This window comes from Mesoplodon mirus (assembly GCF_964341445.2).
Source record: "Mesoplodon mirus genome assembly, chromosome: 13".
In the NCBI taxonomy this organism is placed as follows: domain Eukaryota; kingdom Metazoa; phylum Chordata; class Mammalia; order Artiodactyla; family Ziphiidae; genus Mesoplodon; species Mesoplodon mirus.
Window position 1 is genome coordinate 30,898,777 of NC_138989.1, and position 17,701 is coordinate 30,916,477.

Genomic DNA, 17,701 nt, shown 5'->3' on the forward strand with positions numbered 1-17,701 from the left:
GATTGATTTGATTTTTTCATCTTTGGATTTTAAATTTTTTTAAAAATCACTACTTTTCAAGTCAAACAGTTTTAAGCATAAAATAACTAATAATTTTGATCCACTCTTTGGAGTAGTCATCTCATTTTCACTTTAGAAAAAGCAGAAAACCACATAATAAATTCTTATATGTTATCAATAACTCCCTGTGAAGCCCAAGTCGTGTATGTGGTCAGCTGTGGGCTTCTTAGGCATATAACAAACAGCCGTGACAACATTAGGACCAGAACTTTGTGCTCCCTGAAAGCAGGGTTCACATGACAGTCCTTTTGCAGATTGAAAATTTGCTTTCTCTGGAAGTAAGTACTTTTTGGCATTAACAGATATCAGATTAAATAAAATTAAGCCTTAATGTTTTCATGCACATTTGGGTCAGAGTAATCAACATAATGTCCTGTTATACCAATATTATATTTAATCATCATGGAATGAGCTCAAAATTGCTTCGGGGTGAGGGTGGCCAAAGGGAACAGGAGCCCAGAGAATTGATGCTATTTGGTACCTGTTCCCATAGTCACCTGGGAGCAGCAGTGTGGCCTGGCAAGCAACCAGCCTAGCTCTGCCACTGGAGAACAATGGCAAGAGCTGATGTCCAAGGGAATGAGCCATAGATGGGCATGGTCCTTCCAAATGACCATTACACACACAAAAACCCAATGATAGTAACTAATGCTAATGGTTTCTAATGGGCCAGGGTGTGTTAATCATTCACCTACAGAACGTTGCTTGCATCTCACATCTATCCTGAGTGCACACTGTCACGTGCCTGTGTTACAGGGGAGGAACGACAGTGACTGGGGACCTGTCTGGCTGTGAGGAAGTGTGGAGCTCAAGTGCAATCCAGGCCTGTGCCACCTGAGGCCAGACAAGCCCACCAACATATGTGAATTCTGGCATCATACCCTACCCGGGCTTCTTTTTTTTTTTTTTTTTTTAAGATGCCTAATCTCCGTGAAGCAAATTCCATCCCCCCACATCAGGAGAAATAATAATAGTGAGCCATCCTGAAAGAATGCCTAGAAGTTACTCCTCTCACTTTTTCTCTCAGTGGTGGCCCTTTGCTGGGCCATGTTTTTGGTAAAAAGACCCAAATCAAGTCGAGAATGGAATCAAAGACTCTGGTCCATTTCGAGGTCTTCAGGTGAAAGTCTTGGATACAGAGCTTTCTGAACCTTCTGTGCCAGGGGCAAGGCTCTGCAACCTCTTAACTTATATATCTGGTAAGTGTGGTCAATTAAAAAGACCAACTTTTTGATCTCCTTAAGATCAGCTGGTTGGTTTTCTTGCAAAGAAACAGGATAAAATGGTTCCACTATTTCCTTTTCCTCGTTCTAAGGGCATTTCAGCCCTTCCAAGCTCATCTCTCTTGGGGAAGGCTTAAAATAATCCCAAAATTGGCATCAGGAGCTTGACTGTGCTATAACCTTTTAAGCTTATAACAGGTTCAAGGTTGGGCTTCAGCCAATAGGACTGCTACCCAATTATAGGACATAAAAAATATTAATAGAAAGTGAAAAAGAAATTTATAGAAAGGTAGCATACCAATTGGTGAGGCAATACTAGCTACTTTACAGAATCACTTTTGCCTAAGATTTCTAAGACATGTGCATCATAATTCTGTGAAAGAGCTAAACTACCATCAACTACTTTGCTTGCATCAGAGCCATTAACTTGGAGATGGGTTTAATCTAAAGTTGGAACAGAGGTACTGACCTGCTGCTATGGGCTGACCAGCAAAAAGCCAGTCACAAAATAGAGGTGCTGGCCTCCACTCCTACTCACTTGGGCAGAGAGTTCTGGAATGCTGTGGTGGCTGCCCCTGACCCCCAACACAGGCATGCATAGTTCCTACTTGATACATATAAAGAGAGGGGCCTCCTGCAGGTTCAAAATAAAAGTAACTCTTCCACCAGCAGGAGCCCCAAGACAAGTCCTCTACTGAGATTAGCCAGAAAGGATACATTTACACATCCAGCAACATTTTAACACATCCAGCAACATTTTAACAGATAAGCCATTTGTCATTCCTACCTTCATTGTTACATTCAGATCAAGATTCTTTTCTAAAACCCTTATTCCCCCACAGATAAAAGAGAAAGAGTCATTGAAGACTGGCCTTGAAAATATAATCTATGATGGAAGTTTGCAGAGATGACGGACTCATCTATGGACAGAACTCCTGTGTTCACTGGCTGAGGATACACCAGGTGGTTTGGGCCTTGCAGGCTCCGTGCCTGCAGGTCACCATCATTTTCACCAAGAGCCTCTGGGGAATAAAGGTGGGTGTGTGAGAGAACAAATAGATGTAGGTTGAATAACGTACAAACCCAGAGCTGTCACCAAAGACTTCAAAGAAACAAGGGTAGGTCTGATGAAAGTCAAGTGGCCAGATGGGAACAATGAGCTTATTAGCAAGCTTCTTAGCGTATTTAGATTCTCCTGCCACTCTCTGAAAGATATGTCACAAACTGCGGGCCACAGTTAGCTCTGGGAAGTGGGACTGGGGCCAAGAGAGTATTTCCTCGGGTACCTTTTGGTACTGTGACCCTCCACGTCCTGCACATACTATTTTCACAGTAATAGAAACAAACAAACAATACACAGCAAGAATAAAGTGTTTCCTAACCTTAAGCTCTGGTCTGGTTCCTTTCATACAGAGTTGCGTGTCTCCTAGGCAAGGTTATAAAGTTGAAGAGTCTGAAGAATAAATCTGGTGCAGCATACACAAGTGAAAGATAAAAGCTACCTAGGCTCAAGTGGAGCACTTTATTTCAAAAATTAAATCAGGGCAGATCACAGTTCTGATGTGCAGAAGTGCTCTTTCCAGAAGTTTTTGCATCTTAGGCAGAGCAGAAAGGGTGGGCTGCCAGCAAGTGGGCTGCTGGGCACCAGGTGAGTCCAAGTACAGGAGGTCCTGGAACCAAAGGCATTCTGTCTACAGGGGAAAGGCTGGCTTTGACCTAGGGCAGCCCCCAAAGGCCCTATACTGAAGATGGGTCCTGGGTCACTGGCCAAGGTCCAGGGGATCAGATTCCACCTGGTCCTCAGGCTGGATCCCTGGTGAGGCTCCTCAGTGACCAGGGGCAGTTGAAGGAAGACTTGAAGATGAACATAAAACATAATTGCATTAGATCATGCTCTGAAGTTTAGGTTCTTCACATTTACACTTAGATGCTTTATCAGATCAGAAATAAATGAAAAAGAAATGAAGGAAACAATAGCAAAGGTCAATAAAACCAAAAGCTCGTTGAGAAGATAAACAAAATTGATAAACCATTAGCCAAACTCATCAAGAAAAAAAGGGAGAAGACTCAATAGAATTAGAAATGAAAAAGAAGTAACAACTTACACTGCAGAAATTCAAACGATCATGAGAGATTACTACAAGCAACTTTATGCCAATAAAATGGACACCCTGGAAGAAATGGACAAATTCTTGGAAAAGCACAACCTTCTGAGACTGAACCAGGAAGAAATAGAAAATATAAACAGACCAATCACAAGCCCTGAAATTGAGACTGTGATTAAAACTCTTCCAACAAATGAAAGCCCAGGACCAGATGGCTTCACAGGCGAATTCTATCAAACATTTAGAGAAGAGCTAACACCGATCCTTCTATCAAACATTTAGAGAAGAGCTGACACCGATCCTTCTCAAACTCTTCCAAAAACTTGCAGAGGAAGGAACACTCCCAAACTCATTCTACGAGGCCACCATCACCCTGATACCAAAACCAGACAAGGATGTCACAAAGAAAGAAAACTACAGGCCAATATCACTGATAAACACAGATGCAAAAATCCTCAACAAAATAATAGCAAACAGAATCCAACAGCACATTAAAAGGATCATGCACCATGATCAAGTGGGGTTTATCCCAGGAATGCAGGGATTCTTCAGTATACGCAAATCAATCAATGGGATAAACCATATTAACAAACTGAAGGAGAAAAACCATATGATCATCTCAATAGATGCAGAAAAAGCTTTTGACAAAATTCAACACATATTTATGATAAAAACTCTCCAGAAAGTAGGCATAGAGGGAACTTACCTCAACATAATAAAGGCCATATATGACAAACCCACAGCCAACATCATTCTCAATGGTGAAAAACTGAAACTATTTCCTCTAAGATCAGGAACAAGACAAGGTTGTCCACTCTCACCACTATTATTCAACACAGTTTTGGAAGTTTTAGCCACAGCAATCAGAGAAGAAAAAGAAATAAAAGGAATCCAAATTGGAAAAGAAGAAGTAAAGCTGTCACTGTTTGCAGATGACATGATACTATACATAGAGAATCCTAAAGAATCTACCAGAAAACTAATGAATGATACAAAATTAATGCATAGAAATCTCTTGCATTACTATACACTAATGATGAAAAATCTGAAAGAGAAATTAAGGAAACACTCCCATTTACCACTGCAACAAAAGGAATAAAATACCTAGGAATAAACCTACCTAAGGAGACAAAAGACCTGTATGCAGAAAATTATAAGACACTGATGAAAGAAATTAAAGATGATACAAACAGATGGAGAGATATACCATGTTCTTGGATTGGAAGGATCAATACTGTGAAAATGACTATACTACCCAAACCAATCTACAGATTCAGTGTAATCCCTATCAAACTACCAATGGCATTTTTCACAGAACTAGAACAAAAAATTTCACAATTTGTATGGAAACACAAAGACCCCGAATAGCCAAAGCAATCTTGAGAAAAAAAAGAGCTGGAGGAATCACCCTCCCAACTTCAGACTGTACTACAAAGCTACAGTAATCAAGACAGTATGGTACTGGCACAAAAACAGAAATATAGATCAATGGATCAGGATAGAAAGCCCAGAGGTAAACCCACGCACATATGGTCACCTTATTTTTGATAAAGGAGGCAAGAATACACAATGGAGAAAAGACAGCCTCTTCAATAAGTGGTGCTGGGAAAACTGGACAGCTCCATACAAAGGAATGACATTAGAACACTCCCTAACACCATATACAAAAATAAAAAAATAAAATCCACTCAAAATGGATTAAAGACCTAAATGTAAGGCCAGACATGATAAAACTCTTAGAGGAAAACATAGGCAGAACACTCTAGGACATAAATCACAGCAAGATCCTTTCTGACCCACCTCCTAGAGAAATGGAAATAAAAACAAAAATAAACAAATGGGACCTAATGAAACTTCAAAGCTTTTGCACAGCAAAGGAAACCATAAGCAAGATGAAAACCCTCAGAATGGGAGAAAATATTTGCAAATGAAGCAACTGACAAAGGATTCATCTCCAAAATTTATAAGCAGCTCATGCAGCTCAATATCAAAGAAGCAAACAACCCAATCCAAAAATGGGCAGAAGACCTAAACAGACATTTCTCCAAAGATATACAGACTGCCAACAAACACATTAAAGGATGCTCAACATCACTAATCATTAGAGAAATGCAAATCAAAACTACCATGCAGTATCACCTCACACCGGTCAGAATGGCCATCATCAAAAATCTACAAACAATAAACAGTGGAGAGGGTGTGGAGAAAAGGGAACCCTCTTGCACTGTTGGTAGGAATGTAAATTGATATAGCCACTATGGAGAACAGTATGGAGGGTCCTTAAAAAACTAAAAACAACTACCATACGACCCAGCAATCTCACTACTGGGCACATACACTGAGAAAACCTTAATTCAAAAAGAGTCATGTACCACAATGTTCATTGCAGCTCTGTTTCCAATAGCCAGGACATGGAAGCAACCTAAGTGTCCATTGACAGATGAATGGATAAAGAAGATGTGGCACATATATACAATGGAATATTACTCAGCCATAAAAAGAAACGAAATTGAGTTATTTGTAGTGAGGTGGATGGACCCAGAGTCTGTCATGAAGAGTGAAGTAAGTCAGAAAGAGAAAAACAAGTACCGTATGCTTACACATATATATGGAATCTAAAAAAGAATGGTCATGAGGAACCTGGGGGCAAGATGGGAATAAAGACGCAGACATACTAGAGAACGGACTTGAGGACACAGGGAGGGGGGAGGGTAAGCTGGGATGAAGTGAGAGAGTGGCATGAACATATATACACTACCAAACGTAAAATAGATAGCTAGTGGGAAGCAGCTGCATAGCACAAGGAGATCAGCTTGGTGGTTTGTGACCACTTAGAGGGGTGGGATAGGGAGGGTGGGAGGGAGGGAGACGCAAGAGGGAAGAGATATGGGCACATATGTATAACTGATTCACTTTGTTATAAAGAAGAAACTAACACACCATTGTAAAGCAAGTATACTCCAGAAAAGATGTAAAAAAAAAAAATAAAGAAAAAAGAGTATTAGGTCACAGCCTTAAATGAAAAAGTAACTTCTCTTTTAATTAATCCAATTCTGGGAAGATAGGCTGTTGAAACCCCAAGGTCATACTTTTGGCCCTATTAACCATCCTGTGTTTCAAAACCTGATTTCAGGACTTACTAATAAGTATAAAACGCATACATAGCCACAGCAGTTCTGGCCTCAGAAGCTTAATGCAGTGGCCGGTGTCTTGGAGCTCATCCCCAGCCTGGGCCCTTCCTTGAAGGCTGGGCGAGCTCGAAGTGCTCACTGCTCCCAGGACAGTCGGGTCCCTGCCGCACCATCAGTCAGCAGGGAATGTTCACAGAGCCAAACATTTTCCAACCTGGTGGTTTTTTATCAACTATTTCCAGGGTCAACTCGGTACATGTAAATTTTTTTTCCCCCTCATTTGACATGATAAACGTTGCCATCCACTGTGTTCAACTGCAAGAATGTTCAGTATGACACAAAGCGAGGCCTGGGAAATTCTGTTACTTGCTACGTTATCCTTGGGAAAGAAGTCAGGCCACGTTTCCCACTCTGCTTATCACCTTGGGAGGCTCTCTTGGGAGTTTCTGAGAAGGTGCGGCTCTGCGGGGCACCTCCCTTGAGACACATGCTCGGCTCTTGCATCCAGGCTGCCTGGCTGGTACCCACTCCGCAACAGGGCAGACAAACCTCCTCCCGGGGAACGTGCACTCCCAGGGAGCCAGCTGTCGTTGCGGTGGAGCTCATTAATCTTGTGTCCTCGGACGGACGGAAGGCCTTGTGCACTTGACTGCCATGGGCAGATGGGTCCAGTAACGGCAGATCTGAATCTGCCATCTGGAAGCCGCCCTGTTAGCCCATCCACGGCCTCTGCCCCGTACCATGCAAAGTGGAGACTCACTGGTCCATTCCAAGCAGAAGAGCTGAGAAGTGAATGTTGGAAGGAGGCGGCGGCAGAGAGAGGATGTTAAAATACACTGAACGGGAGGTTCCAGCTGAGTGACTTTCCATAATTTTCCATCTCACGGGGAAAATTTTCCATGACTGTTGTTTGGGAAACCAGATGTGTTACATTGTTTTCCTCCCCGCCCCTTCCAAAGCATTTGGATGCACACGTGGGAAACACCCAATAGGCGCCCTCAGAGGCAGTGGGTTTGTGGCTAAATGGCAATTGAGGAATACTATGTGAATTAATCACAGATACTTCATAGGACTGATTGACAACATCGCTTGTAAAAATAATAAAACTGGTAGATTTTAGAGGATGTTTTTGCAAAGTAGCATTTTATTTTCTAACTGGATCTTTGCCGGAAAACACATTCCATGAGCTAAAAATCTCCCCATGGACACTGGCCTAATGACAAACTTCCTAGTAATGGTAATTAAAAGTTCCTTTGAAAGTATAACCTCTTTCTTGCGTCATATTATTCTGGGAAAAATGAAGGGTGGATGAGTATGTGTAGAAATCAGGTCTTCAGTTGTGAAAATCTGAGTTGTACACAGAGAGAAAGCAGCAGGGGAAAGGCACACTCCCCCAGGCCTGAGCTCAGACAGCGCCACTTTCCTCCTCTGGATCTGAGCCCAGGTTCTGCTGCCATTCCTCACCCCCTTGATGCCCTGAGGCTCTGGGCGGAGGGAGGGGCCACAGCTGTGGAGCCCGGTGTGTGCGCAGGGAGCACCCGAACACCTGTGGTTGAGCAGCTGCAGCTGTGTCGGGGCCACCCCGCCCTGCGCCTCACCCCAGAGCCAGGCTGTGCTTGCCGGACCCTCAAAGAAGCAACACAGGGTCAGGAGGGACTCAGGCCACGATGCCCAGGAGCAAGAAAGCCTTAGTCTCGCAGGACCTCAGCACTCCAAACCCTCTACGGCTGCCATTTTGTAGAAAAGCGCAAAAACTCTGGGGGCCATAGTATCTTTTGGCTTATTCAGCAGGGTCTGTCTACTTATACAAATGAACGGGGCGTTTGGCAGCACTGATTATTAAGGTTCTACACTGAAATCCCACCTCTCTACACACGCTTTAATTTTTTTTCCAAGTGTCGTCAAATATTTTTATTTGGGACATTATGTTTCATGTGGCTTAAAAAGATCCTGAAACACTTTATACATGTTTTAGGATTAAAAAAACCAAACGTGTTGTGTGTTTCCTCCTGTGCGTTATGTTGCCAGTTTAGTGATGATGCCGATGCCCACTCAGCAAACGACAGCAAAGCCCTAAGTTCCTTTTTTGGCCATGGTCATGGCACTTCCTCCTTGGAAGAATGGTCAACCTTTATAAGGCACAGGCTACTCCATCCAATACTGTTTTTTCTTCCTGCTGAGGTACATTCGCTGGCCTTGAGGGGACACAATCCATGTGACCTTATCATGTCCTTATTTATGTGAATAAGCCAAATAAACAAGACCTTTCTGCCCTGGGAACAACAGCACGTGAACTGATGACAGACAGACTAGGGGTCTCCTCTCCCCGGCGTGGGCACCCACCTGCCTGTGGAGCTGTCCCCCGTCTGTGGGCTGCAGCCGTGATCCGTGGTCACCGATCTGCACACCAAACTGTGGAGGATGCTCCCCCAGGGAAAAGCCACAGCCTGGACCGTCGTCATCTTGGTCTGGACCGTCCACCTTTGCATCCTCCTGAACGCCAGGCTCCCCAAGCCTGTGGAAGGTCTCTGGAAGCTCACTCTGAAACGGCAGGAGGGGATGATCACAGCTCCACCCGAATCCTTTTGCCCTGAAGCCTGATTTTTAGTGTTTGAGGATAATTACCCACTTTAGGGGTTATCATGTCTTTGCTTCTCAGCCCTTTCCCCTAATAGGCTCATTCTGGCCATGGCACTCATTGGCTACTTTCTCCATTTAAATTTCATAGAGTGGGTGCCCAGGTTTATTAGAAGAGATTAGAAATATTACTATTTATAAATTATTACTGCTCACAGTTAACAGTTTTATAAATTAGAGGAGGAGGAACTCCAAAGTACTGATCAACAGAAAACTTTACAACTATTACTAGGTTTTGCTTAATGGTGGTTTTCTAGGTCATGGCTATTTGGAAGCAGGTTGAATTCATTTTTGAAGACATCCTTTACCCTGAGGCAAGAGCATCACTGTATCTTCCCATTCATAGGGTGTCCTAAAATTACATACACTGTTTGTGAGAGTAGGAAGCAGAGGAAAGGTGTTTAGGGGCTAAAAGGAACCAACACACACACAGAGCCCCGAAAGCAGCCGACAAGGTAGCCAGCGGCATGGATGTCCAGAACACATGGACACCAGTGGCTCCAGCCCTTTGTTCACCAGAGAGCAAGGCCAGGAAGGAGCCTGCAGAGCTGGAGGTCACTCTGCCTTAATCAATAAAAATCAGAAAGCAAATAACTCAGTTCTGGTTCTGTTGTGAATCTGGGAATTGAGGCATAAGAAGGAAGTGTATACAGATTTCAGAGGTGGCAAGAAAGTACCCCCTGGAGCTCAGAGAGACGGTATGAAACTGCACTGGCAGAACGGGCTCTGGCATTTAGAACCAAAAATTGAAATGGAAGGAAGAGAGAACAAGTTAGAACTAGGTTTTACAAACCATCACTGTGGAAGGAACCGATAAGGACATGCCACAAATCTCTCGGTGGTAACTAACGAATTCATCTATCAGCAACAAAAGACACGGCGGCAACACTTGTCTGCAGGATGATGTTACAGACCAGCGTGCTCTTAAAATGAGGTCAAAGGGCAGCACTGGACAACCCACTGCATTTCCACTGCCTGGATTGGACTTGACAAAATACTCTGCAACAGCAGAACATGACTGTACGTGTCAGGGGAGGGGGACAGCAAGGCCTGGCTGGGGGTGGGAGCAAGAGCAAAACAGACGCAAAGAAAAGGAACTCCCCAGGCAGAGGTACCTCCGTGAAATCCTCTGTGTCCTCCTCCGCCTGCTTCCCTTGCCGCCAGTGTTTCAGCAGCCACCTGAGTTTGACGTAGAAAAGGAAGATGTTCTGCTTCAGGGAGCATAGCTCCCGCTGCATCACGTGCCTCTCGTCACTCCAGGTCTGCTCGTGCAGCGAGTTCTGCAGGGCCAGGCTGTGTACCTCCAGCTCCCGCCGCCGCAGGGCACACAGGTGCTCCTCCTCCATCTTGAACGGAAGAAAAGAGACGGTGTGACGGGTACCTGTCCCAACCTGGCACCCAAACCAAGGGTCTCTGCAAATTGCCATCCAATCTGTGTCATTTCACACGTGGGACGTGAAACGCAGAAGCTCCCCCACGTTTAGTAAACTTGAGAGGTTCGCTATTTACAAAACCTTGAGCGTTTTCTGATTCAGAAGCAAGTGCTCTTTCAAGGGGACGTGTCAGGATCAGTTTTCATTACGGAGTCTCTCGTGGTGTTTTTAGATGTTTCTAAACTCCGTCAGGAGAACTGTCTCTTGGATAGAGGGCTCACAGGTGACTTATATGCAGACTCCGTTTGCCTTCCACTCGGGCTGGTGCCCAAGGCAGATTGCACTTGTCAAGGCCGAGCAAGTGGGAATCCTTCCCCTTGACTTCCTGGGCCCTGTGGTCCCCACAGCCCCTGACAGAAAGAGGACAAGCTAGTACTAGACTGCACACAGGGTGAGCGCACAGAAAAGACCAACATGCTACTTCCACGCTTGAGACCTCACCTTCCCACCAGGTATGGAAGACACTCAGGGAAACAAAAGCATTGCTGGGAAAGAAACGTTTTCCATCACTATGTTAGTTGCCGCCTTTCCCACATGGGTATAGACACTCTTCCAAGTGGTAAACAACTGTTACGTGTCAATAATGACTAAGCAAAAGGGTGTGAATAAAATCTTAACTTACAGATAAGGGCACAGGAATAACATCCATAGTAGCTAAAGGGATACCTGGGATGAAAGCTTTCTGTTCCACAGACCAAAGAGAGGGTTAGAACGCCAGTCTTATCATTATCCTAACTTAATACCCCCTCTTGTGCCAAAAGCCAATGGGTGGGTTTGGTTTTGTTTCCCTAAAGAACTTGATGGGTGCTCAGAAGCCATGGGACCATGGGAGCATGACTGTGGCTGCCTGAGGTCGACACCGGTCTGATCGACGTGCTAAAGGCCCGTGACCAGCGAGGCCACTCTGTGAGGCCCTGGGCTATGCCGTCACTTGCATGGCCACTTTTGTGATACCAGACGGAGTTTGCACTTGAAGCTGGGATAACATAAAGCACTGGCGATTTCATTCTCGCTCTCAGCAGCCCTGAGTCCCACCACCGGCTCTTTCCCCTGTGGATGCAGGACAGGACGGAGTGATGAAGCGGCAGCCCACCTGCTGGAAGTCCACTGTCTGCAATTTATTTTTGTGTTATCTTAGGCTATCGACTGACCCTGGTAAAGTTCCAGCTGCTGAGTGCCGCTACCTCATGCTGTGCAGCGCCCAGTGCGTGGCGGGTGCCCCAGAGGGGCCCCAGGATTGGCCGCTGGAGGCGCAGCCCTGGGAAGGGGCTGTTCTCTTGGTTTTTTCATCCCTAACCTCCTGGAAACGACCCTTCCTGACTCACTGGCTCTGACCTCTCCTCCAGGACCCCACACACTTCCCAAGTCTCAGAGTTCTGTTCCTCTACCCTCAGGGAGGTGAGGGGACCCCTTCCATTCCCCTCTGAACAAGCCTAGATGCCATCTCTCCACCTCCAATTGAGGACTGGGAGACTCCACACCCACGCCTTTATCCTGAATCCAAGTACTAGAAACACCTGGGACCCTGCCATTCTGCTAACGGCGTCTCCAGGGATAAATTCACTCAAACATGATTTCTGGTGCAATGCAAAAAAAAGTTAAATTACATAGGAGTTTACCCTTTACAAAAGGAAAATTATTTCATATTACCTAATAATACATGAAACTTGACCTATAAATGTAACTTAAAAAGGGGTGCATGTCTAGTGGTAAAGGAGCGTACCCGGCTCTGCTCTGTGTGGCAAGGTGTAGAAGGGGCTCCCTTAATCAGTTTTTTGACCCATTTAGATAAGCACGACCACGGCAACACGGGGCTTCGGTGTAACGCACATTCCTTGCCAGAATAAGTTCTTGGGTACACAGGTACCTTATTTTGCATAGGACATGCATTTAAAATACCATGGTGCCATTTCAAGATCAACTGGTTTTTGGTTTTAAAGATACAGATATCTTTCAAGAACAAATACAAAAAGCAGCAGCCATGGCAATTCCGAGCCTGGATATCTGTTTACAACTCAAGTAGATCCGGGGTGGCAGGAACTGGATGGTCCTCGGAGGCCTGTGGGCAGTGAAGTCCGTCTCCTAGGAACTCTAGGGAAGGACTGAGTGGGTGAGGGATCAGGGGCCAGGAACAGGTCACTCTAAAGCAGCTGGAAGAGCTGATAAGGCCACAGCTCAGTTAACCGCAGCTTTCTGAAAACAATGGGTGAATTGTTGATGTTTCTCTCAGAAAATTAACCTAATACTGACAAAACACATCAATCTTCAGGACAGTGAAAGTTATGGACACACTTTAATGTCCGGTGTTTAGGGCCCTTACTTTACTTTGCTGGTTCTGGCTGCAGGAAAGTTTAGATTAGATATTAGGAAGAGACCACAACGTCAGCATGGAAATGCATGTTTTCGAGCAGGGAGGGAGATAGTGATCTTTATGAGACCCCCAGGGCACAGCTTGAAGGGATGTCCCTTCCACATGCCCTCCAGCCCCGAGCCCAGGCTGCCCAGCCTGTGCGAGAGTCCTTATAAAACACCTCTTGTTCGTTCTCTCTCGTTCTCTCGTTCTCTCTCTCGTTCTTTCTCTCTCTCTCGTCTCTCTCGAGGGGCCCTGCAGACAGAGAAGGTGGTGCTGAACCGTGGTCCGTATTTACCTTCCGGATGGTGTCTGTAAATCTCTCTGCCTCCTCTCGATGCAGTCTGGCCACCTGCGCAAGCTGACCCTGCAGCTCCTTTATCAATACACTCTGTTCAGGTAAAACGGGGGAGCCCCTGAGCTGATTGGTGGGACAAAGGAAGGGGTTTAGTGGCAGCAAGAACTCGGTCTGAGCTGAAGACACAGGACAAACGTGCACAAGGCAGGGACGCACATGGAGTGACATGGCACACGTGGGCGTGGTGGCAGAGGAGTGACTCTCGGCAGCTCCCCCAGTGCCTCACCTGGGCCCCGCCTGCCCTGCATCTCTCACCCAGCAGACAGGTGGGTAAGCGGTACCCATCACTTGAGCTTCGGCCACCACAGTAAGACAAACCAGGCCAAGAGGAGGCAGCCCGCATAGCAGCTTCGAGACGGCTTTTTAAATGCTGGGGGCGCCAGAGCTGGCAGTCCTGATGGTCAAGCATGACCCCCTCACACACGGCCTCTTAGATTCACTGCCCAAGTTCACACGTGCCTCTCAGTTGCATAATGAGTTCGTACACTTTCCTGTTAGAGTTTTCCCTGCCCCATGGGAGGCCTGTCTTTCCTCCCTCACATTCCCACCCAGGATGCTCTGGGTAACCGGCCTGGGGCTCCTTCACCGAACAGACACACACGGTACCTTGGAGGAGCTACATAAGATCTCCTTGCTACATTTTAGGTTAAAATACTTAAAAGAATCTTTAACATAATTGTTACTGGTAAAATCCATCTTTTATGTGCAAATGGCAATGATAGAGGCCGAGCTTCTCCTTTTGAAATGTTTTTTAGAGATGGAAACGCTGTCCTATTGAAAATCTCAGTCATCATTAAAACTGAGGCATGCCATGCTACTCACTGGTTTCCACTGTGTGAAGATAAGTGATTTATAAAGCTGGGGATTAGAGTGGTCGGTTGCAAGAAAAACAGTTGTCACTTCGCTAGTTCATTCTGATTACATTGAACTAATCTGTTACTTCTCACCGAGGGTACCGCTGTTCCCCTCTGATATAAGCTGGTGTTGCCTGGATCGTCATGAGTGAAGATCACATCCCAAGAGTAGGAAATGCAGACAATACAAGAGCAGAGGACTTGCCCTAGCACAGGGTTGACTGCAAGAGAACTTACAGAAACGAGGACGGAGACCGAATGTCAGAGACACTGGGAACTCACCACTCGGAGATAAAATCTTTGAAAGCTAGAGATGTAAGGTCATCTTCTTTTCAAGAAACTCAAGAACTACTGAGAACGTGAATGCCTCTGTACTTTGCTGGTTACTAGATATTATTACTGCAGCCTTTTACATCTACTAGGCAGAGTCTGGGGTTCTCTCTGAAGAGGGGTATTTCTCTACACATCGAATTTACCCCAGTGACTACTTTCTCATTTCTAAGAGTTCTATTCTTTTTTCTTTAATATGTGGGACCTTTTACAGTTACAACTTACTTTTTTGTCCTGTTTGCTGGCCCTTGGTCAGCCTGAGAGCGCTTCTTTTACAGTCTCTATCTGCTAATTCTAGGATGTGGAGGTCTCAGAGTGGCTCCAGCTGCTGCTGCGCGAGCGCCATGAGCGCATCTGCGGTGGGGCATTAGCTAGGATCTCGAGTGTGGCCTGGGCTGAGGATGTGCCCACAGGTGGTCTTGAATTTGCAGAAGCCAGCAGCTGAACAGAAATTCTCCTTTCCTCGGGGGTTCTGCAGCTCCAGGTGACATCAGCTTAGAGCCTGGTCCTGGTGAGGCCGCTGTCCTGATGGGTACCTGGGGAGGCTCCACGCTGCTGAGCAAGCTGTCCTATTGGCCCCCCCCACCCCCCGTCCTGGACAGATGCTTCTTCAGCCTTTCATAAAGGGCAGTTTGCGGGGGTGGTCCTGGTTCATTTCTCTCCCTGTCCATTTTCAATTCTGAAGTCAATTCCAACCCTTGAAGATTTTCCTAACTTTCTTGGGAATAGAGCTCTATATTTAAAAGGACATTAGATGTTTTATGCAGCACTTTCTATCTACTGAGTGCCTATAGCTTTCGACTCTATGCTGGGGACACAGCAGTAAGTAAGCGGCCCCCGACCCCTGCCTTCCTGGGGCTTCCCTCCGGCCCCTCTAGGAGTTTGGCACAGGAGTGCTTCCAGGTCACCTGGTTGCTCTACGGCCAGCTTTACTTTTTTTTTTTTTTTTTTTTTCGTTTTGGCCATGCTGCACGGCTTGCAGGATCTTAGTTCTCCAACCAGGGATTGAACTTCGGCCTTCAGCAATGAAAGCGCTGAGTCCTAACCACTGGACCACCAGGGAATTCCTCCAGCTTTACTTTTTCTTTTTTTTTTAAATAAATAAATTTATTTATTTATTTACTTTTGGCTGCATTGGGTCTTCGTTGCTGCAGGCGGGCTTTCTCTAGTTGCAGTGAGCGGGGGCTACTCTTCGTTGTGGTGCGCGGGCTTCTCATTGCGGTGGCTTCTCTTGTTGCGGAGCACAGGCTCTAGGCGCGTAGGCTTCAGTGGTTGCGACATGCGGGCTCAGTAGTTGTGGCTCACGGGCTCTAGAGCGCAGGCTCAGTAGTTGTGGTGCACAGGCTTAGATGCTCCGCGGCATGTGGGATCTTCCCGGACCAGGGCTCGAACCCATGTCCCCTGCACTGGCGGATTCTTAACCACTGCATCACCAGGGAAGTCCCAGTTTTACTTTTGAGTTACATGCTACTCTGTACATTTAAAATATGAAAAGCCTCCGTATTTTAACACGTTTGGTACCAGCCCAAAGCTCTGAATTATTAGATGTTAAAACAAGCATTGAAATCAAGCTGATCTTTTAAGAAAAGCAAAGCCCTATTAATTTAGTTTCTACATATTACACTATTTCGTTTGGTTGTCATCTTAATAATTATATAAACTTTTTATTTTGAACAAATATACAGGCCTCCCATTTCAGTGTTGTTTGATTAAAAATGTGTTCCTCTGTTTGAACCTCACCTTTGAAGGGTCACAGAAAAGGACCCTTGAAGTCCTATGAGGATGTTCATCTGGGACATTTGATTCACCTACAGCGGCTCCCGTGTCGTCTGTGGAGGCTGGTCAACGACAGAAACTTCTAGATCCTCATCTATGACACATTTTACTCTTTTCTGGTCTATTTTTGCTAATGGAACATTAAACTCTATGGACAACTAATTGCGCCTTGTCAGGATGCCGTTATTCCATTGTTACAAAAGCCAAAATACAAACAGGCTGTGGCAGAAATTTCCATCCAGGGCCACACAACCGCCACATTCACAGCATTTTCACGCAACACAGAGATCGCCTCCAGAAAATACATACTTCCCCTTTCATCGCCAAGTTCCCGAAGGTTAGATTCTGAAACCATCCTCCGCCCACTCACCTGAGATTCTGATTAGACATCGAACGCACTGACCTCATCCTGTGCAGACCGTTTACGTGAATGGACACCCTCCTCAGTGGCCCCCAGGCTGTGGGCTCGTGTTCGTCTCGACACCACAGCCACCTCCCTGTGTTACTGCTGGGAAGCCCGCAGCCCACACCTGCCCCTGTGTGGCGTGTCCCACGCCGATTTACACTAATTTCCTGGCCATCTTCAGAGATAGTGGCTTATAAGTTACTTTCCACACTTAAGGAGACAACTTCACTATCTCGATATACCAAAAACAAACAAAAAAGCTTTTCATTGTAGCCACTTACTGGACACTAGCAACACTACTTTCTAACTAGGACTCCGTTCCGCCTGCATCCCTGTGACCTCATCTCCCGTGACTTCCATTTTGTTCTGGCCGATTTTGCTACCCCTTCTTCCCAAAGTGGTTTATGGGGTCAACACCTGCGCACACATACTTGGCATAAACCCCACGTCGTTTTATCGAGGCTGGTATGTCACAGCTGAGGCCGAAGGGATAGCTCGTTGATTAAAGGACAAGAGGAGGGGCTCAGGAGAAGATCTCTGAGATTTCTGACCCAGAAACTCAATCCTCTGGGCACAGGCTCGGTGTCATTTATGTGTGTAATCTGACCAGTGCCCGTGCTTGGCTACTCCTCATTCAGAACTATTTTTAAGGCACCCCACACATTCCAAACCACATATTCCGTACCCTGCTCTCCTTAACAAATGGGAATCTCTCAGCAGATGTGCCGGGAGCCACAGGGAGCAAAGTCAGGGAAGAATCCAGTGCCACATGAGAATCTTGCTGATATCTACCGAGAGGAACGGGCAACAGCAATATGGGTCCTTCTGAAGTCTGGTTGCTTTGTTCTCCTCTGAGCAGCTAGCTTTTATGTGGTTGCATTAGTAGGTTAGTGGGAGTTAGCAGGTCGTGACTCCGGCTCTCTCTGGCTGTGACGGTTCTGAGAGGCTGGGCAGATACACCTTCCCCTCCCCTGAGCTTATCGTGTGCAGTCAGGGGGGCAGGCCTCTCACGGCACAGACCTGTTACCTGCTAACACC

General features: G+C 45.9%; 1 protein-coding gene across 6 annotated transcripts in view; it reads right to left on the minus strand.

Annotated features, from left to right (window-relative positions):
- Nucleotides 1-17,701, minus strand: part of MTCL1 (microtubule crosslinking factor 1) — a 125,745-nt gene that overhangs the window by 23,840 nt on the left and 84,204 nt on the right. For 3 of the 6 annotated variants that reach the window (XM_082641115.1, XM_082641111.1, XM_082641114.1), the window contains 3 exons: nucleotides 13,238-13,360; nucleotides 10,272-10,502; nucleotides 8,863-9,060 (listed from right to left, as the gene is read on the minus strand). In XM_082641115.1, the coding sequence (XP_082497241.1) occupies nucleotides 8,863-9,060; nucleotides 10,272-10,502; nucleotides 13,238-13,360 (552 nt within the window). The remainder of the gene's footprint in view (nucleotides 1-8,862; nucleotides 9,061-10,271; nucleotides 10,503-13,237; nucleotides 13,361-17,701) is intronic. The other 3 variants (XM_082641113.1, XM_082641112.1, XM_082641110.1) reach the window with 2 other exon arrangements.